This window comes from Xenopus laevis, chromosome 9_10L (genome assembly GCF_017654675.1).
Source record: "Xenopus laevis strain J_2021 chromosome 9_10L, Xenopus_laevis_v10.1, whole genome shotgun sequence".
NCBI lineage: Eukaryota > Metazoa > Chordata > Amphibia > Anura > Pipidae > Xenopus > Xenopus laevis.
In genome coordinates, this window is record NC_054387.1 from 31,699,963 (window position 1) to 31,725,870 (window position 25,908).

The following is a 25,908-nucleotide window of genomic DNA, read 5'->3' on the forward strand; positions in this document are numbered from 1 at the left end:
AAGCCAAGGAAAAGCAGAACATATTGGAAAGGGTTTCTAAGTTCTCTAATTTCACTTCTCTTACAGATTTCATAGGGTTTCGTAGAACTATGTATGCACCCAATATGTATAGATTAAAATAGGGGTTGTGTTGAAAGCGTTACTACCTGCTTTGCATTTGTTATCCTAAAATTTAATGTGAGTGGTATGAATAGAAGTGCCTGTTATATAATTATTCGTTGTCTTGAGCCTAGCAAGAATTACAAGGGCATACAGCCTCTTTTTGAAGTATTTATTTAAGAAACAGAGGCATTTTATATGCTTATTTTCAGGAACAATAGATGTTTAATTGGTTGCTATTTCAGTAGAATGTTTACTGAAATGTGAAACAAATCTTTAAAAATTGAACCATCTTTAATGGCCTTTTACTTTCTCTCTATCAGTATGTGACAGTATTTTATAGACTCACAGCATAGAATCATTAGAAGGCCATTGGAAATGTGTATGGGCAAAGGAAAGTTATTTAAATGATGCTGTTTGGTGACTGCTTATTTTCTGTACTTATTGCTGTAAATATTAAAGTACTGTGCTCTGCAGCGATCATGGCATTTAACTAGGAACAATAGGCCCATGTCAAAGTGACTTTATTTTTCTAACTACTTTAGGGCTTTATGTAAATCACTTGTGCTCTCTTTGCATTAGCATCTAGTTATTATAGCTAGTAAGAACTGGTGTCAGGCAGGGCAAGGCTAAAGTCTATGCAAATATTTGTTTAACAGGGAAAATCCAGATACAGTGGAGGAAACTTTCTCTCCAGGCATGTGTACTGCAGAACCAGAATTCCTTCCCTCTGTAGTGTGTTTGAGCTATGGGAGCCTGTTGGTTGGAAAATCGAATGTGCATGTATTTGTAACATGATCTACAGTATTTGTCAGCCAATGATCACTTACCAGCTGCCTACTGACTTCAGGCTTAGTAAAAATAAAAACACTGTGGGAGGAGTCATTCAAGGTATGAGTTTAAATAATGTGACTTGCCAACAGTATTATTTGTTAACAATATTATTAATGCTAGCTTAAACCACTGACAAAGAAAAGCCAGGGTTTGACACATTGTGGGAAGCTGTTGTAGTGTATGACCAGCATCTGTAGCAATGGTTTGCTTCACTACCAATTTTGCTTAGCAGCGGGCTTGATTTTGCCAAATCTATTCCATATCTGTGGGTTTCCTATCAGTAAGAGGTTTGTAGGAGCCATAGATCAAGCTCATTTTATTTTGTGTGTAGTGCCAAACCGTCAGTTATGATAAAATGTAATGCATTATTCATATTTTGGGATCTTCTCTACAAGATGTAATACAGATTTGCACACAGAAATTCAGACACATTTACAAAGCATATGAAAAAAATATAGGAACTATTTACTATGGAAAGGGGAGCAAGTGCAGAAGCACCCCTTAGAGACCATAAGGCCCAGATTTGTGGCGAGGCCACAAAGGCCCGGGCCTAGGATGGCCGCCCACCCACATCCCTAAGGAGCACTGGGGACTCAAAGCTCCTCAGTACTCGCGTGCTTGAGAGCGCATGCATGGGAGGGTGCGTGCGCTATGGAGCCGGCACTTGGATCATGTATCCTCGAGAGGATGGGGCGTGCGTGCAAGATGCAAACCACGCTGGGACTATGTGGCCTTGGAGCTCCGCGTCACAAATTCAGCCCTGGAGACCATAGAGAAAGCTCCCTTCTATTTCAAATGCAAATTGTGCAAACAGGGGCAACCTCTGCCCTAGCCACATGTAACCACAAGGCTTACTCGTCTTTTGTCACCTGGTCCTACCCATCTCCCCTCCAGGGTATTTTTTCTTTATCCAAATTCTCACGTGTTTAAAAATGAATAACTACAGATAGCAAAAGTTTTATTTAGATATTAAAATGGAATACTATGCCATCAGATGCTAATACAGTATTAATATGGGCCTACATTTAGCATGGGCCTAACCACTGTGTTCAGGGCTTATTGTTTGGATCCACATGGACCTGTGATCAGTATATTCAGTGAGTGGTCTCTGCTGAACAGGAAGTAGATTAAAACAATACTGACATCTTTTTGAAAATAGGAAACTTTGCAGCTAACTACCAAATTTTATTTTGTGTTTTTCCTTTCCTTATTTCATGCGTTTTATTTCATGTGTTCTTGTTTTTTTTAAACCCTGCCAAGGTTGATGGTATTTATGTAAATGTTCAGGTAGTTTATTTCCTGGCTTATTATTTCAATATTTATTTATCTACTACATTTCTTTATCTGAGAAATGTGTGTAAATAGCTTTCGCCTGGTTCAAGTTCATTCTATAAGCTCCATGCCAAATAGTTCTGTGAGTAAATATGAATAGCTTTTGCCTGGTTCAAGTTCATTCTATAAGCTCCATGCCAAATAGTTCTGTGTGTTTGAAAAAGAGTATGTACGCCAATTATACATGTTATAGATTTGCTCATTAGTACTAATATGTTCTGTCTAGAAAAGAAAGTTATTATATTTCATCTACTATTGAGTCTTCTTAGCGAGATCTGGTTATTTCAGACGACAGCCAGGGTCGGACTGGGCCAGCGGGACACCTGAAAAAAAACCCAGTGGGCGCGCCGGCCCAGACCTGGTTCCCCAGCTGCCACAGAAAAGAAAGTTTGTGGTGCGCGTTGATGAAGGCTGCCCAGAAAAGAAGGTTAGCGGCACGGCGTGTCTTCTGTGCAGGGCTCTGGAGTTCAGGAAGGGGCCCTGTGACAGCAAGCCCCAGTGGGCCCCAGGCCTACAATCTGACCCTGGAGACAGCAGGGCATTTTTCATCCTGACTACTCATTGGCAGCCAGATTGGCCTTAGACCCAACCATTTGATTGAACCTGTTTATCTTGCAGCCGAAGATCTCCCCACACAATCATTTGGAAAGAAAAGAAAATAGATTTACTAAATTTTGAAAGAAAATAAACCCTTCCTTTTGCTTGAAACAAAATCGAAATAAACATAGATTTGAAATTAAATGGCAATCAGGTCTTTCTCACCCATTTCTGCAACTTGTGCCCAAATGCTCATTATTTAATACCATGCACTAACATTTCCACCAGTTACTCTTACAATGGAAGTCTTTGAAAGAATTGTTTTTTTTTTCCACCAATTGCTATTAAATGATCCCGATCCCTTATAACGTTTACACAAGTAATGTAAGTATTTATTTACAGACCAACGCTACTATACAATTACATTTTTATGTTTATTTGTGTATGCATTTTCCCAGACATTCACACAGTTGGAACTCTACAAAAGGAAGACTGGGGTCAGTTTATGAATATATGTGATGCAATTAATTCAACAGCGGATGGGTAAGTCATTTACAGTGCTTTGTATATTTTTATAATTAGTCACTTTTTAGTGCTTCACATTTGTCCACTTAAAGAAACCTGCTGAAATTGAAAAAACTGCAAAAAAGGAAAATGATCCCAAATATACTGGATATTGTACATATCTGTAGTGTTTAGTTACCACGTTTTTTTTTTATTTCTAAGAAAAATGTACTTGTATTATGAGCCCCATACCGATAATGTGATGAATTGTTTGCCTGAGAGAAAATTTGTTAGTTTGTGCTTTATCTTATCTAACAGATTCCAGTGCCAGTCAAGGATCTTGATTACAGCAGCAGGAATGTTCCGCTATTAGTGGATATGTTAGTATTAAGCTATAGTAAAAGCTATATGGAAAAATATGTTTCTTTAATTGTACAGCCACAAAGCAAAAAATAAAGGCAGGTATTAGTTGACTGTTTTGGCATTCGCTGGGAGCATCACAGAATTCTTAGAAGTTCCATTTCACACTGGAGTTTATCTTCAGTTTTCCCTCAGTTACAGCCATTGCTGACTAACATATTTGTTAAACTGATCACAATTATGCTGTGTTTGAAGAAACAAAAGAGCTTTATACTTTAGTCTTTATACTTCTAACTTGGCCATTCGTATTAAAAAAGGCTTGAACAGGGCATGTGATTGTGAGTTAAAGGAGAAGGAAAGTCGTTTCACACTTGGGGGTGCCAAATGTTGGGCACTCACAAGTGAATGTATTTACTTACCTGAAACCCTGGGCCAGTGCTCCTATCAGCAGAAAACTGCACCGGCCCAGGGTTATTCCAGCAAACACCACCGAGTGCTTCTCTATTCCAGCTTCTACTTTCTTCAAATTTCCCAGGGCAGACGCATGCACTGTAGAATGAATTAGCCGGCTTTTTAGTTAAAGTTTGGCCTTTCACTCTAATGCGAATGCGCAGCCGCAAGAAGAAGCCTGGACAGATCACTCCGTGGTGCTCACTGGAATAACCCTGGGCCGGTGCAGTTTTCTGCTGATAGGAGCACCAGCCCAGGGTTTCAGGTAAGTAAATACATTCACTTGGGGGTGCTTAACATTTGGCACCCCCAAGTGTGAAACGACTTTGCTTCTCCTAGGCATAAATAGATTATCCTCATAATATACCCTTTGTGCAAGCAATAGCTTTATATATCCACTATGCTATTATCTATCTATCATGTCATATGACTTAATAGTGCTTATACACAGGCAGATTTAAAGGAAAACTATACCCCCAAAATGAATACTTAAGCAACAGATTATTATGAAAATGGTTTATTTACACGAATCCGAGTTTTACATATGAGCTGTTTTATCTTTTTATAGAGACCTGCATTATTTGGGGGCTATAGTTTTCCTTTAACCTGCAGATTTGACCGCTTCAAGTAGTAGAATTTATAGTGCGGGTTTTGGTGAATGTGCAAATTTGAAGTGTCTTTAATTTTACAGTCCATAATGTTTAATATAAGTGTATTACAAAATGCTATCCATTTTTCAGGCCAAAAGATGCAGTCAAGGCTTTCAAGAAAAGGATCTGCAGAAACTACAACCAGAAAGAAGTAAAATTTTCACTTTCGGTAAGCAGTAGGAGGAATTTGTTGTAGGCTACTATTATGCAGTAGTTGGTTTTAAACACGTGATTAATTAATAGACTGCTATAATTATGCCCCCAGTAGCAGCTGTTCTAGGAGCTAATCACTGCATCTGCTTCAAACCAAAGAAAGTATCTTAGTCTTATTTTTTAGGGAGGACAATGCTTCTTAAAATTGACATATACAGTATAGGTATGGGACCTGTTATCCAGAATGCTCGGGACCTGGGGTTTTCCGGATAATGGATCTTTCCGTAATTTAGATCTTCATACCTTAAGTCTACTAGAAAGTCACGTAAACATTAAATAAACCCAATAGACGTGTGCTGCTTCCAATAATGATTAATTATATCTTAGTTGCGATCAAGTACAAGGTACTGTTTTATTATTACAGTGAAAACTAATCATTTTTAAAAAAAAAATTATATGATTATAATGGAGTCTATGGGAGACTTCCTTTAGAAATTCGAAACTTTCTGGATAATGGATTTCCATTTACCGGATCCCATACCTGTACTAGAAAGGTGTTGGTATATCTTTTACAAGATACTTAATTTTACCTTGCCGGGGCACCCATTACGATAGCCTGCTGCTCACCTCACATTAAACATTAAATAACCAAATAGGCTGGTTTTGCTTACAATAAGGATTAACCTTATCTTAATTTAGATCAAGTACAAAGTACTGTTTAATTATTACAGTGAACAAATAAATAATTTTTTTAAAAATTTAGATTTTTTTTTTTTTTTTTGGATAAAATGGAATTTATGAGAGATGGCCTTTTTGTAATTTGGATCTTTCTGGATAATGGGTTTCCGGATAATGGATCACATACCTGTACATGTATAATACATATCCTGTTTCATTATAAATGGTGTTTGGTGATGTAATGTCTGCCACATTCACATTTCCAGGATATTAAGAGTCACTTGGAGTTCCATGGCCTAATATCCTCATATGATACAATGGGGGGTTATGTTCTTCACTCTATTTTAGCTCCTATGTTGTTCCACCCCTGACCTGAACGATTACACCTACAACCCAATCATGCCCTAAATCCTCAATCAAATAAGTTTCCTTCCTTGTATTAGTTTGGCCATTCTTCTGTGTTTAACTACACTTTGATCAACGGCCTTCATTGATGAGGCCTTTTTGGAGATTTTTTAAAATATGTACTGGAGTAGCCTTGGATTCTGTGAAATTGGAACCTTATTTTGGTGCCCAGTATGGGTTGTGATCGAGTGGACATGGGTTATATGTTATATCAGCCAATTAGGTGCACCAGTAGTATTCCTCGAGTTACTACTTTTAACATTATGTTTTGTGCAGCTGCTGGAGATGTGCATGCAGAATTGTGTCCCTAATTTCCAGTCCTTGGTGCTGAAGAAGGACTTTTCCAAGGATGTGCTTGTCAAAATGTTAAACCCAAAATACAATCTGCCAGTGAGCCTGCAAAATAAAATCCTTTATTTAATTATGGTAAGCATTTTTAATTCTTGATATTTTAACAAGCTGAAAAAACCTATAACACGTTGTAGTATAAAATACAGAAGAAATTGCCATTTATATACACTTTATACATGAGGTTTTATGTAGATAACGCGTAAAAAAAAAAAAAAAAAAAACACAATTTCCGGCCTCCAGTAACTTAAAGTTTCACAATAATTATAGTTTGGACTTGGCTGAGCATAAAAGGTTTGTATAAATCCATCAAAAAAAAAAATCAGTGGGCTTGTTGTACATTACAAAAAACTTATGCTCAGATTATAAAGCAGTGCTATTCTCCTTTTCCTATGTAGTAAGATCCCCCTTAACTGTTTGGGAATTAAATTAAAATGATATGGTCGCATCTAACCCTGTCCCTGTTATTAGAAAGGATATAATTATGCTGTAAATTTTAAAGTTAAAATTTAATGAGGAGTTATAGAGGCACATGTTAAATAATCTGTTTTATCCGCTTGTGAATATATTATTCACTGCAACATTACAAAGCAGTATATCCCGAGAAGCTGATGAGCAAAGAGGCAAAATATCCTGCCCACTTATGATAATTGATCCACCCTTTTTTTAAGTACCGTAGATGCTCTGTCATACGTTTAAAAGCAGGCTATATGATAAAGTGTTATGAGTACATGACATGTATAAGGCCACCTCTGTTGTACTTCAGTAAATCTACTTGACTTTTACAAGCCTGCCTGGAGGACTGCTCATTGAGTGTCTGCTCTTAAAGGTAAGGTTTTTTCCACTCCCCTAGCTGAAGACTCAGGGCAGTGCCTAGGCCTCCTCCTATCTGTGGTGAGTTTCTGGACTAAGTCATCTTTTTTTCTTTCATAAAAGCTTGACATGTAAAGGTCACTTGCATCTAAATTGCACCATTGTGTGCCCATTGATGCAAACCTTGGAATTACTGCCGCTCTTGAAAGTGGTGTTAGCTCCAGGGTTCCCATAGTATATAACCCGATTCTTTTGCCTGACTTTTTTCAGCCAATGCATTTAAATGCATTTGGGGTATTTGGAGTATTTTAACTATGTCATATTTTTTTTTACAAAATATTTATCTCATGTTTAATTTACACAGACATGGGCACATGGTTTAAAAGGGAAAGTAGATGCAATGGAGATACGAGAGGTGTATCTAGAGCTTATAAAAAGAGGGATCAAATTCCCGTCCTTGCAAGACAATGGAGAAATGCTGGAAACACAAGAGGTGAGTGTGAAAAAGGCTCATACCCCCTCCAGCCCTTTTAGTTATCACTAACCTGTGCTGAAAGACTGCATACACTGCTTAAACTATTTACTCCAGCCTGTTGGATCCTTGCCCTGCCCCAAACCCATGATAATAGATTCAGCAGCTATAAAGGAAGGCTGTCATGGGGACTAGAGGTAGGTAGTTCTGTTCCTGCAAAAAGCCAGAAGATGTCAAAATTGCTTTAAAAATAGTTAATTCAATTTGGGCTTTTTAACTATAAAAGAAGATTCTAATTTAAATTATTCTTTACCTTTTACCACTGCTGGCAAAATTTATTATGGGTGGAGAATCTTCTGCCATCAAATTCAGTGTTGAATTATACTGTTATTTGGATTTTATGAGAGATCTTACAGAAAATTCATAACTTGTACCTGTAATACATTTTAAAAGGAAAGAGTGATCTGTTGCATCGTGTCGAGATTGTGTGAATTATTTCTGGGGGTAAATAATTTGGCCTTAAAAAGTGACTTTGTTTTTTTTTTTCTTCCTATAAATGTATCTGTGCTTTGTATGTGGTTGACCTCTACTACAGGGAAGATCATCCAACCTCAAAGCAGAAGTTTACATGTCAGCAGTGGTATTTTAAGGCAACTTACAATTAGTCTTCATTTGTTGTGATTTCTTGTGGCATTAACATCACAATGTATTTCTGCAGGCTCCCAAACAATCAAGCCATTCCCCAGTTTCCCATCAGTCACCAGCAGATTTACACATCCTTACTCCTGAGCAGGTATGGAATAATGTGAATAATATACTCCTATTTCTTAAAGCAATTTATACTACACAGGGAAAAAGATAAAAACTGAGATAAGCCAAAAATGTTTCTGTTGTGCAGCGTTGTGTTGCCAATTTGCTGAGTAGTTTAGTTGTAGATATCCTTCTAATTATTCAACCAATAACTCCACATTGTAAATATCTGAGGTTGACCCCTTATCTTGCAGGGAAATGCTGGCAATTAAAGTGCTCTTTAAGCCAGTTTTACTCATAGTAAGACAGTGAGGGGAGGTAATCTCATACAATTCCATAAAAACTACTTTTCAGCTAAAAACAGACCTATACCGAACCAATGTCGCCCACAGTAGCACATATTTAAATGCAGACAACTAAGCAACTGAACATGACACCCTTAACATGTGAGTCCCTGCACAGAAGTAAATTACTCCTGATGATTTGGCTCAATCGCAGAAAATGCGAAGACATTTGACTATTTGGGAATTTGCTGAATAGGGCGGTGTTTAATAGGGCCGGTATACCCAATTGTGTAACATGAACTCAACTTATAGGGTTTTTGCTGAACATAATTTCTTATGCTAAGCAGGAAGTTGATGCTATCCATGTTTTGCAAGGTAGATGATAAGATATATTAATATAGCATTTCTTTTTCAATTGTAATTTGTATTGAAATTTTGTTGTAATATGAACAGCAAAGAATATTGGTCTCTGTGAACCCACATAATGTAGTCTTTTATCAAATGCATAATACAAAGGGCAGTGAGATTTGCATACTTTTAGCATTTTAATCTGTTGCTGGACAGCATGTGGTGTGTTATTGGTCCATGACAGCCGGAACTGTAGAATTAAATACATACGGCAGGCAGGCAGTTAAAGACATTTCAATTACCTTCTCTAACAAGCACTACAAGGTTCTCCTTGGTCTCTTACAGCTGATTAGAATATATATATAAACAAAAAGGAAACAAGTTCAGAGGCAATCTTTCTACAAACAGAGCATCGGGTGTAAAAGTACAGTTATGCATGACGGAAACTTTGAAATTTAGTGCAAAGTGTGCCTCCTACATAAGCTTAACGATTCGTTTACATTAAAGTATTGTTAGTTGGGATGAACCAATTCCAGGATTCAGGGGTATAACCAAAGTTCTCATATTAATATAGATGTGGGGTATAACATAAGTTTTCATGCAGAAACTGGCCAGTCAAAATGCAAACCTTCCCACATTATCACCCATTCTAACATTTACTGCTGGCCTACAGTGATTAAAGGAAAACTACTTACCCCTCGGCGCAGGTCCTGTCCACCGAGTTCACAGGCGCCATCTTCTCCCGTGCGGTCTTCTTCCTGGATTGATTGGCGGCGCATGCGCAGTAGGAGTATTTGCCGGTTCAGCTCTACTGCGCGTGTGCCGAAAGTCACAAAGTTTTCTGACTTCTTTTTTCGGAAACTTTGTGACTTTCGGCGCAGTGGAGCTGAACCGGCAAATGCTCCTACTGTGTATGCGCCGGGCAATCCAGGGTGAAGATGGCGCCTGTGAACTCCATGGACAGGACCCGCCCCGAGGTGTAAGTAGCAACATAGGGGCATTCAGGGCCGGCCTATTGGACCAATAGGGCCCCGCACCTCTGGGGGCCCCGCACCACAGGGCAGCACAGATAATATTTCCCTCAGCACATGATGCTGCCTGGCCTGCACCCAACTTTGAGAGTCCAGCCCATCCCCAAATCCATAGGTCCAGCCCACCCCCAACTCTGATAAGCCAGCCTATCCCTCAACTCCATAGGTCTAGCCTGCCCCCAACTCTCATAGGCCCAGCTTTCCTCCAACCTTGATAGGCCCTGCCTGCCCCCAATCCAACCAAGCCTGCTCCCAAGCTGAATCGGCCCAGCCTGCCCCAAACTAATTGGCCCAGTCCACTCTCCTATTTCCTCCCTCTTTCTCTTACCCTGTGTGCCCCTATTATGTGCCCCTATTTCATCCCTCTCATTCTCTTACCTTGTCTGCCCCTTTCCTTTCTATTTTGTGCCTGTATGCCCTTATTTTCCTAAATACTTGGTGTGTCAGTAGCCAGCAACACTTTGTCTAGGGGCCCCGCCAACATGGTCCCAATTGGGCCCCACATTTGATAGGATCAGCCCTGGGGGCATTTGCCCGGGGTGGGAGGAGAGAGGGGGGGGCAACACAGGGGAGGGGGAGGGATTTTAGCGCCGAAGGGGTTGACTTCTCCTTTAAGGACTAAGGTGCTAACTCAGGTTTTCCTATTATAATTGCCAGATAGGTAAGCTGTACAGTGAAATGGATATCGTGAGAATGAACGTGAAGGTAATGTCAGAGATCCTACTGGAAACTAGACTTGGAGCCGAAAAACCTGAAGACATGGACCTTTTAGAGGTAAGAAAAGAAAGAATGACCGTTTCTGATGAAAAGGAAGCAAGAATAACTTGTATATTGCTTAGGTTAACTATAATTATTAAACTTATAACCCCCTTCCTCTTAAAGGGGTTGTCACCTTTAAATTATTTTCAGTTGGTTTTCATTGTTTATTATGTAATGATTATGTAATTATATAATGTCAGCAATCCGGTTTACAACTATGCATTGATATGAATAAGAGACTGGAATATGAATAGGAGAGGCCCTGAGTGGAAAAAAAATGAAAAATGAAGGCCAATTGAAAAGTTGCTTAGAATTAGCGATTCTATAACACACTAAAAGGTAATTTAAAGGAGAACCACCCCTAACATTGTAAACTTCTCCCTTATTTGTAAGAAGAGGTCCAAATTAAAATATTTTTCTGTATTTTGAATAAAGCAGCTCACTGTGCAAGTGTTTTTATTGAACATTTGAGTGCACTAAAAACTAGAATCTAGAAAAGGTTCGCTCTAAAAATATGACACAATATTTAATGCAGTACAAATTTACAAAAATAGCTTGATATTTGCTAGGACAACTCAATTGATTTCCACATGAGCTTACGAGCTTTTACATGTTGATTCTTTACATTCATAAGTTTTTCACTTAATAAATATCTCCCTGTTTTTTTTTTTTTCTTTATTTTTTTGTTTTGCATTTCAGTAAAAATTCTAAAAAAAATCTGCCGCTTAGTATAAGAAGCCATACACATCTTTTCATTTCATATTGTTGTTTTCTGCATTCATGACTGGTGAGTGTGCTACACACTTAACTTGGGTATGAAGAGATGTTTTTGTATCCATGAGTGCTGTTATGCACTATTCAATTATTCAGTGTATGAAGAATAACATACTTGTGTGTGATAAAAAGTATACACCTGATCCTGCAGAACAATTGCTAAACCCATTACTTTTCAAACTCTCCCACATATTACAAGTCTGATTCATGCATTCTGCTTTATGACTTGAAACCCTCATTTATTTTGGTCACCCACCCGCTTTTATGTTGTAATATGTTCTTTCGTATATTTGTTAAATTCCCTGGCAGATTACATATTTTACAAGCAGGTCCATTTCATGAATTCACCACTATGAGCTTGACATCCTTTTGACCAAGATTATTTATTAACCTCCAACAGAATTCCAGACAGTTTGTCATTAGTGCTGATTACTATAAGGGATAATAAACACCCTGTTGGTTAAATACTGTGCTATTTGCAGTCACTGACTATGCAAAGGTGCAAGGCCTCAGGCCGAATGCTTTAATATAGGTCATGGAAACTCAAGGTGACTTCGTATATATACTTAAAATTAACAGTAAGTTTACACTATCATTACATGAGCTATGGTAGAGATGGCACAGAGGACTACAAGTGTGGGAAATAAAAATGCAGTCTGACACTCTTATTGACATGACCTCATTGACTGGACTGCAGAATTTAGACAGACTTTGAGCTGTCAATCAATGGGTAGTAAAGTATATGGGCACAAACCACATGCTATTTTTTTTTCTTTATAAAAACATATAAGGTATTCAGAGGATCTTGCATGTGTAAGATGTGTAAGCTGGTTATGTGTCAGAACAGAGGCCAGAGCTCATTTATAAGGCTTGAGGCAGGGTCCAATAATCCAAACCACCATGTTTTCCCACACTTTGCACTGTGATGCCACACTCAAAGACAATTTTATTCCAAGTCCCTATTGTCAAAATGCTTATTGTGACAATAGAGACTTGTAGGAAAGCGTGAAGGAGGCTTTATATGCAGAATTTCAAATGTTAAAATGCGCCCATAACAATATATGCATTACGTTTGCCATAACAAAGATTTTTTTTTTTCTTTTGCTGTTGAATAGGAACTGAATAAAACATGCCTGGAAATGCAAAAGAGGATTCTGAAGCTTCTAGAAACAGTGCAAAATGAAGATGTCATTATTGAACTGGTGCAAGTGAATGATGACTTGAATAATGTTTTTTTAAGACACGAAAGGTAAACTCATATTTTTTTATATACAGTTACATGATGATGCATTTCTATGAAATGCTGTAGACGAGAACTGCATTGCATATTCAATGCTTTGTTAAATGAGTGTTTCACCATTAAAGTTAACTTTTCGTTTCCAGCTTTTAAATGTGGGTCACTGATCTAAAAAACAAATGCTCTATGAGGCCACATATAATTCCCTTTAACAAGCAAGGGAAAGTTGTGCTCACCACTAATTTGTCTACATGTATTTTGTGGTCACAACCTCATTGCACCCCCGCCTAATGGTTTTAAAAATGCTTTATTGAATGTTTTGTGCATGTAAGGTCATTATTCATATTTCAATGTTTTAGTCTGAAAACCTTCTGGTATGAGGAAATTAAACTGGTGGAGAAAGACCATAAGCCTAAGGTTTGGCAGAATTGAAACCTTTCTAAAAGTGATAGGTTGTGGTGCAGCCCTAGAAAACAGTCAATTTTTATTAGCCTTGACATTTGTCCTGGTTTGTTCCGTTTGGGCTTCATTGAAAGATTTCCATATCGCAACTAAATCCACTTCACGTATTCTAATTTCACACATTTTCTATTAACTTAAAGCACCTAAATTTAGTTTTACTTCCTATTTAGTTATTAGGACAAGAGAAAAACCTTAGTAAGTACTGTACTTTTTGACCCAGAGTAAAAAAAATGATGTATAAACTAAAACAAAACATTTTGCAGGTTTTCTCGTGCTAAAGCCAATCAGTCGACGGAACAGAGAAGCCAGCCTGAAATAATGACCGTAAGATACAAATATTTTGTGTATATCCTGGGTGCTTGTTTAATATTTTGTGTATATCCTGGGTGCTTCCTTTATGGATACAACTTCTACACAGACAGATTCCTGAAAGAGATTCATATGAGCTATGGAAAAAGCTAAAATAAATAAGCAGAAACATTTGTAAGGTAACCCATAGATGGACTTGATGGTATAGTGTAGGGCAGAGCTGTCCAACTGGAGTCTTGCCCAGATGTGGCCCTCCAAAGGATCTTTATGGCCCCCAGTCTGCTGAAAGGCTCCATAGACTTCATTGCATGACATCATTTTACTTTAATCTGGCTTCTAACATGCTGTATGAGAAATAATTAGCCCACTACATGTAATAAGTTGGACGGTACTGGTGCAGGAGTTATGGTTTTAGTGTGTGAAGCCACAGTAAATACAAGATATGCAGGTACATTTTGGAAGAAAAGATTATTACTCTAAAACATTGTCACTTATACTACTATATATGTATTGGATATGCACTACAAACACTTATTACGTACATGTTTGAAAGCATGACCCTTTTGCTTTATTTAGATAATATATATATATATATATATATATATATATATATATATATATATATATATATAGATAGATAGATAGATAATTCCTAATTCATATCAAATTCATATCAAATACGTCAAAACACGTGTTATCGCATTAATTTCCGCCATCTCTCCTTTCAATATTTAGTGAAAATTTGGTTCCCACCAACATTTTCAGTCCTTCTCTGCCCCTTCATTTTTTTTAGGACTTTTCTGTTTTACTGTTGAATATTTAAAGGAGAAACAAACCATAAATAAAAAAAACACTACCCCCCTAGCCTACATAGACCCTTCCCCCCGCCTAACTGCCCCCTCTGAGGCTAATAAGCTTCTGAGGCTAACTCTTTACTTACCCATCAGTGCAGATTATGTCCAGCGGAGTTCACTCCATCTTCTTATCTTCGGAATGAGACTGGCAAAGCAGCGCATGAGTAGCTGGAGAAATTTTCTGCTTCATGACAACTGCAAGTGCGCCAAAACTCACGAAAATTGCAGAAGTGCTGTTCTCATTCCAAAGATTACCGAAGCGGCTGAAGATGGCGCCCATGAACTCCACTGGACAGAATCTGCACGGAGGGGTAAGTAAAGAGTTATGGGCATTCCCCGGGGGGCAGCTAGACTGGGGGGAGGGGGATAGGGTTTTTTTTATTAAGGTTTTGTTTCTCCTTTAATGCACAGACCACCAATTGATTTTAATAGTAACGCTATAGGATCCGTTATCCAGAAACCTTTTTTAAAAACAATTTCCGCTTTCTTTGTAATAATAAAACAGTGCCTTGTACTTGATCCAGACTAAGAGATAATGATTCATTATTGGAGGCAAAACAATGCTATTAGATTTATTTAATGTTTAAATGATTTTCTAGTATAATTAAGATATGAAGATCCAAATTACAGAAAGATCCGTCATTCGGCAAACCCCATGTCTCAACCATTCTGGATAACAGGTTTCCATACCTGTACATTTTTAGACAAGTTTAGGAATAGAATATGGCACAATATTTCATAATGTGCAGAACAGAGGTATGTGAACTTCATGTGATACTATGCAAAGGGTTTGGGATTAATCTGCAGATTGGTTTTGCAGGTTGATAGCAATGGTCCTACAGCGCCTTCCTCTGAACTGATAGACCTAAATGTACCATCAGTCCCTGTGCACCCTGTCCAGTCAAACGGTTTTCTTCTGCCAGCTCCTACTATGCCAATGCACACATGGCCAACACACACCTCTCCGTTGCCAGGTAAATTAAATTGTATTATATATGATCTATAACTATTATAGTGTTTTATTACAATGCCCTATTAGTGTTTTTATTGAACTATCTGGCTACACACAGCTTGGATTTCTTCATTTTCCCCATAAACGAATCCTAGTTCCTACAAAGTTTAAATTTCCAATATACATGACTTAAAACCTTTATCAATGTATTTAATGCAATTGTTTTTGAAAGCAGTATCTCTTTGTCTGTAAATATGCTCTATTATACTGGCTCTGATTCCTGGCTCTCTTTCTGGAATAATGTGGCAGAAACCAGCCGATTAACAGACCTGGAGGAGACCATATAAGTGAACCATTCGTTCTCTCCTACATAAAGCTGGATCACAGTAAACGTGAATAAAAGTCTGTCAATTAGTTCAGCCTTTATAGCAATAAAAGCTGAAATGTCATTAAATTGCAGTTAAGTTAAAACAGGTCAGCAAGTATCTTAAAACCTTGTCATCCTATTTTTTTAACTGCCCATAGTTACTGCTGTATAGTTTTCTGTTACATTAGAGATCCATTAAAGATTGGATTACAATACAAAAGCTTATTTGTAGAAATAAGATGAATAGCAGAGATATAGCAAGTATAAGGAAACTGTATTAGCAATTGCTGCCAAGAGTTTTAATAGTAGCACTATTTGAAAAACAGATAACGGTGGTATGGAGCACCAAGTTCCTTTCCTTTATCCCCAAATGGATTTACAAGGATTGCGGGAAGCAGTAGATACAAGGTGAGTGAAAGCAACTTAATGTTATATCTGACCCACAATAAGAACTGATATGCTCGTTCTCTCTCTCTCTCTCTCTCTCTCTCTCTCTCTCTCTCTCTCTCTCTCTCTCTCTCTCTGTATGTTTACCTGACCAAGGCCACGGTGAAGAGCTGTAGCTTCAGAATAGGGACTGGTGGTGTGTCTGCATATGATCTCCGCAATATTAGTCATCTGTCATTATATACCACACTGTATATAGTGCAAATCCCAAGTGGCAAGCATGTATCCCTAGGGAAACACTTCCAGCATTGTCTCTGCTGACATTCGCTGGTATGGCTGCAGGCAGAAGTCTTATCTATTATATAACTATGGTGAAAATTCAATTTTACCCTGATTTTCCGGTTTAAAATACTAACCAGATACATATTGTGCCATAGTTCTGTCTGTAAATAGTAAAATCCAATTAGAAAAATCTGCACCTCCTACAGCATGCACAACTCACTTATTGCTGTAGCTTGTGCATGTTATTATCAGAGGTCTTGCACATGCCCTACCCCTATAGTGTAACATTAATGCTGCACTGCTCATCCCCTGTCATTAACACAGTGAATATTGTATTTCAAAGTAAATCTGACATATGTGCTTATATCCATTGAATACTTAAACAATAAACACATTCCCCTGATTTTACATCTTCCCAAATTTTTAAAATGGGGATACTATTGTACTTTTAAAGCTTCTGCAGGCAGACTCTACTTCTCAATATATTTACCTCTCTTATCTTATGTCATATCAGTACATTATAAACAATGTTGTCCACATTCTTCAACGTTACTACTCAATAGTGTTTTGAAAATTAATTTGGGCATCTATATAAAAGCCATGCATTTAAGTGCTAAAGTGAAGTTTATCTAGGGATGGCATCAAAGATGGAGTAATTATTACAGATAATGATTTACTGGTTCTTACTTAATAGAGATACGTTGCAAATACAGCATCTTCTGATGTGAACCCCTTAAGAAACTATACTTTATGTCACAGACTTTTCATATGATATATTGATATTTAATTTCAACTGATTCAGTCAATTGCCCGCTTGGCCTGTACATTGCCCCAAAACATTAACATCACAAGCATTTGTTATGTCCTACTACTGCTAATTAAAATCTTTCATTCTCTTATCCACTGTGCCTAGCAATGCTGCAGAAAGCTTAGCTCTCTTCTTTACAGTAATTCTTCCCCCCGCATGTAATTCTGTGCTGTTTTCGCAAGTTCACAAACTAAATTGTCTCTGCTTTTACCACAGATTTGTACCAGGAGTCCAGTTACCAATATTACCTCCAAGAAACATATATGACAATGTAAGTGAATGCACTACTTAAAAATAAATACTGAAATGATGTCTGAAATAACTGTATATAATACATTTTGATTAGTCCCTGTTACCCAGTTGTCAGCAAGTGACTGAAAAGAAAATGTTCAATATGAAGACAAGTTTGCACAGTTAGGATTGATTATATTAAAAGAGATGCATGGGATTACTATATATAAGGTATATATACACAGTATATATTAAGGGCACAATTTCATTGTAAATTGGAGCAGATATTCTCAGAGGAGAAAACTGCATCTCTTGCAATGAAGGTTTCATGTTAATCTGCACAAAGGTTTCTATTGTTTTCAGTGCACAGTAGTAAAGGAAATCTAACCCTGAAAGGTCTGTACTGGCAGATACAGGAAACAGTAAGAAAAGGTAGGAGACAGGAGAAAGTTTTTTTTGGTCCTTATGCATTTTATATATTCAGTGGTTGATGCTATTTCTATTTTACAGTGTATGTACCATTTGAGGAAAAAGTGGTGGCTTCCTTAGAAGTCAACTAGCAGCCTAAGATTAATGGTGGTCATAATGGAGTCCATACCCCATGGTGGTTGTCAAGAAGTTAGAAGCAGCAAACCACCCCTTAATATACAGTACAAATCTGGTCAGAAACAAGGCCTAAATGGCTAAATGCAATCTGTTTTGACCACTGTGGTGCTGTCGGGAAAGACTTTAGTAGTTAGAATGCCCTTAATTGGCTGTTACAGCTTTTCAAACAAAAACATAGGAAATACTCCGCAAGGAGTATTTTTATGGGTAGGAGTCAGGACCCCTGTGATTCTCCCTGATTGCAAAAGTATACTTCAGTACATGAGAATTGTTCTTAGTCTGAGAAAATCAGTCCCCCACATTGTCTGATGGCATGCATGCAGTTGAACAGGGCATCTGATTTCCTTTCCCTCTGTAGCATTATGATGTCTAGGATATTGTACACAGCTACTTGAATTGTAATGCAAAAGCATTTGAAATGTGTTGATTAAGTATTTTTTTAAAATCAGATTATTGTATTCAATTTACATAATTTTGGTGGTAATAAATATTTTATTTTCTTCACGACTAACTGCAGGTTCCAGCAGAACCGACTCTCCTTCCGACAGTTCCTGCTCTCAGCCCGACTGTTGTCCCAATACTGAATAACCCAACATCCAAACCATTAGAAGAAAACAAATCAGGTAGATATGCTGTGTCTCAATGTGAATTTTCTCATTGAAAACCCCATGCAAAATATATAGGAACATATGAATTACCTATTGGGTTCTTGAATGCTATGCAACCCAAATATAAGTACAGTTGAATTTTAAAACTGGTTTATCACTGGTTTTCATTTTTTAATTTTTTTGATGCTCATGAATTGTAGTAAAGGGATGTCCAACCAACAGAAATCTTATGACACCAGGATTCAATCAAATAAACTTGATTCTCCACTCTTTATAAAAAGCAACTGTCTGTTTAATCAGGATCTGCAGGCTTACAATGGTTTATAGTGGTAGACATTTCAGTCGTAGTGGCTGACCTATTAGCTTTAAGAAGTGTTATGAAAGATAGTACAAGTTGTTTCAGGGACTAGTCCGATTGCCATCTTGGAATCAGGATAGAATTATGTCCCCTCTGAGGCAAATTGGAGATGCTTCAAATTGTTTTTGTTTTTTTCGCTGGATCAACTCCATCATCAGTTAGGCAGGTTATATAGGCTTAAAAGGTTGAACTTGATGGATGCATTTTTCAACCTAACTTACTATCTTACTACTATGTTACATTTTATTTAATGGCACAGGAGGTGGAATGATGACAATCCTATCCCCCATCAACCTGTACTATCGCCAGTTTTTTTTTGTGTAGTTCTCAAGACTATGCTTCCCATCATACATTGTGACTATTTTGTTTAAAGAGATGACGACAAATTTAGCCTTGTGTTATGTTATCCCTGTCACAACAAAAAAAAGTGCCTGTATAGAAGCCCCAAGCACTTACCCGTTACTACCTAGAGTACTTCCTATCCTGCACTTTACTGAAAAACTAATTGCTCGTAATTATTCTACTGATAGAATTGATTCTCACCAATAACAGATTTCTAAAACACAGATATTGTATTCTTGCACTCATATCCCTGGAAGGGGATAAAATGAGGGTGTCAAGCAGGAATTATTTTAAAGCTGACTTTACACGGGCTGTTAAATGCTGCCAACTTGGTAGATGATTGGCCTGTGTATGGGGCCTGCCAGACTGACATCTGGGTGAAAATTGGTTACATATCTATCAAGCCGGTTTGAAAAACCCATGCAGATGAGAAGCATTGATGCAGTCTCCATAGGCCCATATGTATAATCAGTTTTTTGGCCTTAGATCAGCCGATTTGGCCCAGCATGTGGGTACACAAATTGGGACCTAGATCCAATCTTTTGGCAATATGACCAAACAAGCAGAATTAGATATCTGAGTAGTCACACCGTGGGACAAAGCATACCGCCTATGCAAATAGCTTGGGTTTTATATCATTTTTATTTTAAATATATTTGATACTGGATTTCTGTATAATTGAATTTAAACTGGAGCCTCCCTTGTTTTGCTGGGATTAATTCTGTCGGCACCCATTCCATAAAGAGAAAACATTGCCTTATTTGGCTTGTTTAATAATAATTCCTTTGTATCTCTTTAATGGGGAATAAAATGTGATGTTTTTTGGTCAGGTGCAGCTGAGAACAGTTCTTCGTTGCCAAACTACTATGAACTTTTAGAATTTGATCCTTTGGTTGAAACTAATGAAACAAAGTAAGTACACTTTATTTCATTAATATAATATAACATTTAATATATATATGATTTACTGAGAGGTTTCTCACTTTTTAGGTGCCATCTTACATTTATGTAATATTGTTTTATCAACTTAATTTTAGTGTGCATAAAGTTCATACTTTTCTGCTTAATTAACCAGGTTTAGGAGATAATTATTCCTGGCTGTCGCAGTCTCTGATCACTCTTTTTTTAATTTCAGTGCCATATATGAAGAAATTGATATTTCATCATGGAGAAAAAATGCAAAGAGTGTCACTGAGTGTTAGCATCACTAGCTGTAAGTTTTGACTTTGCAATAGACTGGAATTGCAATAGACTGAAATCTAAAACCTATTTACCAGATAATTTATTGTTTTGCTTTACTAACAGCTTGAATGTGGCTGATAATTCTGTGCCAAAGTCACCATTTGCTGGGGCTTGTGATACATCAGCTAGATCAGTCTTCACCACAGATCCAGCCAAATTGTGCATCCTTTAGATATCATCAAACTGGCATAGCCAAACTACTGAGCAACTAAACTGTCACAGCATAAGTCTTGATATGCTATCCTTTCCATAACTTCAGACTACACCTGTGTAGGGCCACTATGGCTTGTAATTCTACCATACTCTGTTACATACTCCATACGCTGTTTGCTGAATTTTGTAAGGTTAACATTTACAATAGATGGCTATAAATTTTAAAAACATAGTTGGGTAATATTGCTAAGAAGACCATATAGTGAGAATTTTTTTTTTTTTTGCAGGACTAATCTTATCCTTTTTATGGAAGTTGATGTTTTTAGCCAATGATAGGAGATGGGACTGCATATCCTGAAATATTCTTCTACGCAATGATTAAAACAGCCTAATACTGAAGAAAGGCAGAGCCACTGCCATGATAAGACAGAGTTTTTATTAGGCTGCCATCCAACAGAATTAATTCATCTAATACTATTTCAGCCTTAAATTCCCAAACTGTATAATGTTTACGCTCATTGTTTTATTGCACGTTTTATTTCTTAGAATAAAATGGAAAAATATGATGCAAAGTTAAATTCATTAAGGCACAATCGGTTTTGGTAAAATAAAAAGTCTAGAAGTATATTAAATGTGCACAACTGGACCTACTATATATAGTTCTAGAGCAGTAGTCCCCAACCAGTAGCTCATGAGCTCACCAACCCCTTGGATGTTGATGACCTCAAAATGATCCCCCAACCAGTGGTTTGCTAGCAACATCTTGCTCACCAACCAACCCCTTGGATGTTGCCTCCAGTGGCCTTAAAGCAGGTGTTTTTTTTTTTTGGGGTGGTTTCAGGCTTGGAGGCAAGTTTTGGTTGCAAAAAAAACAGATGTACTGCCAAACAGAACCTTTTGTAGACTGCCAGTCCACATAGGGGCTACCAAATAGCCAATCACAGACATTACTTCGTACCCCAGAGACTTTTTTCATATTTGTGTTGCTCCCCAACTCTTTATAACAATTGAATGTTGCTCACGGGTAAAGAAAAAAAAAAGGTTGGAGACCTCTGTTCTAGAGTATTGCCCAACCAGCAACAGCAAGAAGCAAACATATTAGTCTTGCATAGGCTGGCCTAATAACCTTGCGTCGAGCCAGGGTAGTGCTATCCCAGCGGGTCTCAGGTCAATCTTTGTTCTTGGCGCCACTTTGCCTCCACATCAACTGCCTCCAAACCCATTGTCACTGTGTCGATGATAATTATTTAAAAAAGCAATAATAAAGTGAGAAGGTAGCATAGGAGGAAGTAAAATAGGAGAGGGATATTTTTACTATTGAGAGCTTATAATCATCATGTCCCCTTTTGTGTCTTTTGCTTTAGATATCCACATGTAGTACATTCTCTCAGGCACCAGACTGCTCCCTTCTTTTACCATCTGTATATAACTCTTTAACAGTTAAATATTTTTCTCTCAAGTTCCCCATTTTTATGTTTATTGCACCTCCAATTCTTATAGTATTGAGCTCAGTGTCGGACTGGCCCACCAGGATACCAGGAAAACTCCCGGTGGGCCCAGGTGTCTGTAGGCCTCTTGTTTCTAACCATTTCATGGTCATTCCCTATTTCTATTCTGGAACAAAGAGGCTAAATAATGGAATAATCGGGTATAGTATGCAGAGAAAAGAGACTAGGAGAATAAAGAGGTTGAGTGAGGAGAGGAAGTTTAATAGTTTGGAAAGTTGGCCCTCAGCCCAACGTCTTCTGGTGGGCCTCTGGCATCCCAGTCCCACACTGATTGAGCTCTTTCATCTCATCATTTCAAATTCTTCTTCATCCTTGTATGTTTTCTTTCTGTTTTTTCTTCTCTCGTCCTTAGTTATTTCCGCTCTGCTCTCCCGAACCCTCCTGTGTTCATTCTCTTCCATTTCAACTCATTTGTCCCTCGCTCTCGTCACTTATTCTTTCTATGTACTGAGAGCTCTGAGTTGTGTCTGAGCTGGCCTCTGTGCCTCTGACAGTGCAGATGGTATGGCTTATGCAGGGCTCTAAGATGTATGGCTCAGTCAAAGCACACAAAAGCAAGCACATTTGCTCAATCACAGCTTAAAGCTCTTAAAACACAATGTGCCTGTGATTTTTTTTTTTGTAACTCTCTACTGTCCTCATCCCCCAATATGTGTTGGCACTGCCCACCTCCATGGTTTCTCTCAGTTTGCCCCACAGTTTGGAATGATCTGGTCTAGGGGGTTATCTTTGATAACAGCCTAACATGGCACAAGCTTTAGGGAAGGGTGCCAGTGTACAGGATGTGGTAGGTGGCCTAAAGGAATAGGCCTTGCATACATGCAGAATGTTCTAGATCAGGGGGAGATGTGTAAAAGGGTATAAAATATAACATTGTGAGTGAAACAGTAGCTTGATAAAGGGCTGGAAGCAGGCCAAAAATGTTGCAATTGTCGAAGTTCAAAAGTCATATATTCTTAATAAAGGCTTTTTAACTTGATTCTTCAGCGGTGCTGTGTCATTTACTTGAATGTTCTAGATCAGAGGGAAATGGAGCTACAAGTATAGGGCATACATACGTAGTGGGTTAGTTTACCTTACAGGATTTTGAGGTACAAGGCAGACATATAAGGGCAGGCCACAGTAAGAAGTGTTTCAGGAGACTACAGAACTTGGGCACACATACAGAATAAAAGCAACAAAAATATGGCTCATAGACACGGCATGAGCACTGACTGCAGAATGAAGGCAGAGGCACACGCAATATTCCAAGTTCTAAAAAAACTATACGTATAGGACATGCGTTACATATTGGATATAATTCTGCTTTAACCCATGCCCATCCTATATTACATCCCTTTCATATTTTATTATCCCTTCTTCCAGGCCCGGACTGGCAATCTGTGGGTTCTGGCAAATGCCAGAGGGGCTGCTGTTAGGTCCCATAGAAAGTCATCATTTAGTGGGCTGGTGGTGGATGTTTGGGCCTCTATGTGGGCTGATTGGGCCTCTTTATACCTGAAATGACAGGGCCTATTTTAATTCTCAGTCCGGACCTGCCTTCTTCTGTCTAGTGCCAGCCTTCTGCCATCCAGCAGCCATATTATGTTAGTGAGCTATACAGACTAACACTGGCCCTATATGCTGGGCCCTCCCCGAGAGAGTGTCACTGCAAAATACTGATAACCCTAAACCCAGAACAGATACCACACTGACTGAAAACCCAATGCAATTTGTATTGCAAGGTTTCTGGCATGAGCTGGCTTTGGGGGAAGGCTCTAGTTTTTGGAGGAAGATTATTTTGCTTGATGCAGGAAGGAGGTACAGTATGCAGTTGGGATGTTTAGGTTAATTGCTTGTAGCTGTGGCATTCTTATCTATGCCAGACTTCCTTACTTGTCCTAGAAAACATCATCTTTGTGTGTCCAGGGACAGGTGGGTAATAGCAGGGAGTAATTAAGCAATAAAATTGTGGGGTTTCTGTTGTGGAACCTCTTGTTTAGTGATGTGTCATGCACACCAAGACAGCATTTTGGGTCCTCAAGATCCTTTATCAAGCCTTGGGTAGGGTCTTTAGGGCCCAAAATGTTGCATTATTTTGGGTTTTTGGGCTAAATAAGCCATTTTCTACAACTACAACTTACTTGGTGTGCTGCTAGTAATTGTTTTTAGTACATGGTTATGGCCCGTGGCAGATGTGGGCTCTCCAGTACACCACCTGCCACCACAACTTGGGTGTCTTTTAGGAGTTTGAGCTCTCCATATCCACTACCTACACACAGACCAAGAGTCGGGCTAGGAATGTACAACTCAAACTTTTGTCAGAAAGTGACTTCATTGGTTTTTGTGACTCTGCTGCCCCTTGGTTACTGTACCAATCGGGTTGTCTGATGAACTAAATCTCCCAGCATGCACCATGCACGAACGGGGATGACAGACTGGACCAACTGTTTAACATACGGTACACATATGATAGAAAGCAACAACTATATGCAGCTCGAACACCACATAGATAAAATTAAACATATCTGCCCTCCAGCAGAGAGTTGTTTACAACAGTTGCTGGTGCTTTTGACAGTACATATTGGTGTGTGATGACGGCTCATCCCACGCTGGATTGGGAAATCTGCTGAATGGGACATGAGTGCATTTTGCCAATTTATGTAATACATGGTGCCAAGTTTACTACAGGTCTAGTCCCCTATAGTAGTCAATCAGCTGGTTGCTATAGGTTATTGCACCTGGGCAATCTTTTTACCTTTTATTACATATGGCACTAATTTGCTGCTGTATTGGTAAAACTTGCATAAATTGCAGTACACTCTTTAAAGTTCTTGGAGGAGGTGCTAATGTGGCCCAATATTTAACTTTTTGCACAGACAGACTCAATCTGAATCCAAATGTTTAATGTTGTGGCACTAAAGCAGTGGACAATTGTCTGGGGCATTTGTTCAAAGACAAGTGTGCCATCTTGCTCATTATATGCGTGCGTGTGAAAACACTGCATTCAGTTGAGGTGAATAGCAACTAAAATTTGTTTGCCCATCTTTTACATCTGATTCAGTTGCTTATTTCTGGATAAACTGATCTACTATATGATGTTACTGACTGGGGGTGGGAGCCAGGTATATACTAGTTAAGTACAGTGGAGAAGAGAGTGGGGCTCTGTAATTGTACCTGCATAGGGCTGCTGTCCTTTGGGGCTGGTGAATCAACTTTGTCCCTTAATACAAATACTGAATGCATATTATTATAAATGAACTGCAATTTTTCTTAGATAATTATTATCCGTATGTGAATAACATTTATCTTCAGTTTCTACTTTAATTTTACTGTATTATTACAATTTGGTCACTGAGCAGGGAGGTGAGTGTAAGGAAGCAGCTGTTAATGTCAGTATATTTATAGATTTTTGTCTAGTGAGGATAATTATTGTAACCAAAGAAACGAGTCTTGGCCTGAGCCTTGTTGGAGGGATTAGCAGAATAGAAGAGCTGCTGATCTACATTAATGATATAACTGGAGGAGACTTATCTCTTATGGAGAGAATTAAAGGAAGGCCTTCTCCCATATACTCCATTTTAATCAAATCAATTTTTTTAATTGATTTCCTTTTTCTCTTTAATAATAAAACAGTACCTT

At 38.2% G+C, this 25,908-nt stretch overlaps 1 protein-coding gene across 3 annotated transcripts in view; it reads left to right on the forward strand.

Annotated features, from left to right (window-relative positions):
* Window positions 1-21,345, forward strand: part of tom1l1.L (target of myb1 like 1 membrane trafficking protein L homeolog) — a 33,146-nt gene extending 11,801 nt beyond the window's left edge. The window contains exons 2-16 of one of the 3 annotated variants that reach the window (XM_018234003.2): window positions 3,261-3,345; window positions 4,857-4,935; window positions 6,279-6,428; window positions 7,528-7,656; window positions 8,354-8,428; window positions 10,706-10,822; window positions 12,697-12,830; window positions 13,544-13,604; window positions 15,264-15,417; window positions 16,089-16,170; window positions 17,456-17,510; window positions 18,594-18,699; window positions 20,221-20,296; window positions 20,520-20,597; window positions 21,067-21,345. In XM_018234003.2, coding sequence (XP_018089492.1) covers window positions 3,261-3,345; window positions 4,857-4,935; window positions 6,279-6,428; window positions 7,528-7,656; window positions 8,354-8,428; window positions 10,706-10,822; window positions 12,697-12,830; window positions 13,544-13,604; window positions 15,264-15,417; window positions 16,089-16,170; window positions 17,456-17,510; window positions 18,594-18,699; window positions 20,221-20,296; window positions 20,520-20,586 — 1,370 coding nt within the window. In that variant the 3' untranslated portion in view covers window positions 20,587-20,597; window positions 21,067-21,345. 3 annotated transcript variants of the gene reach the window in all.
* Window positions 21,346-25,908: the final 4,563 nt, after the last annotated feature.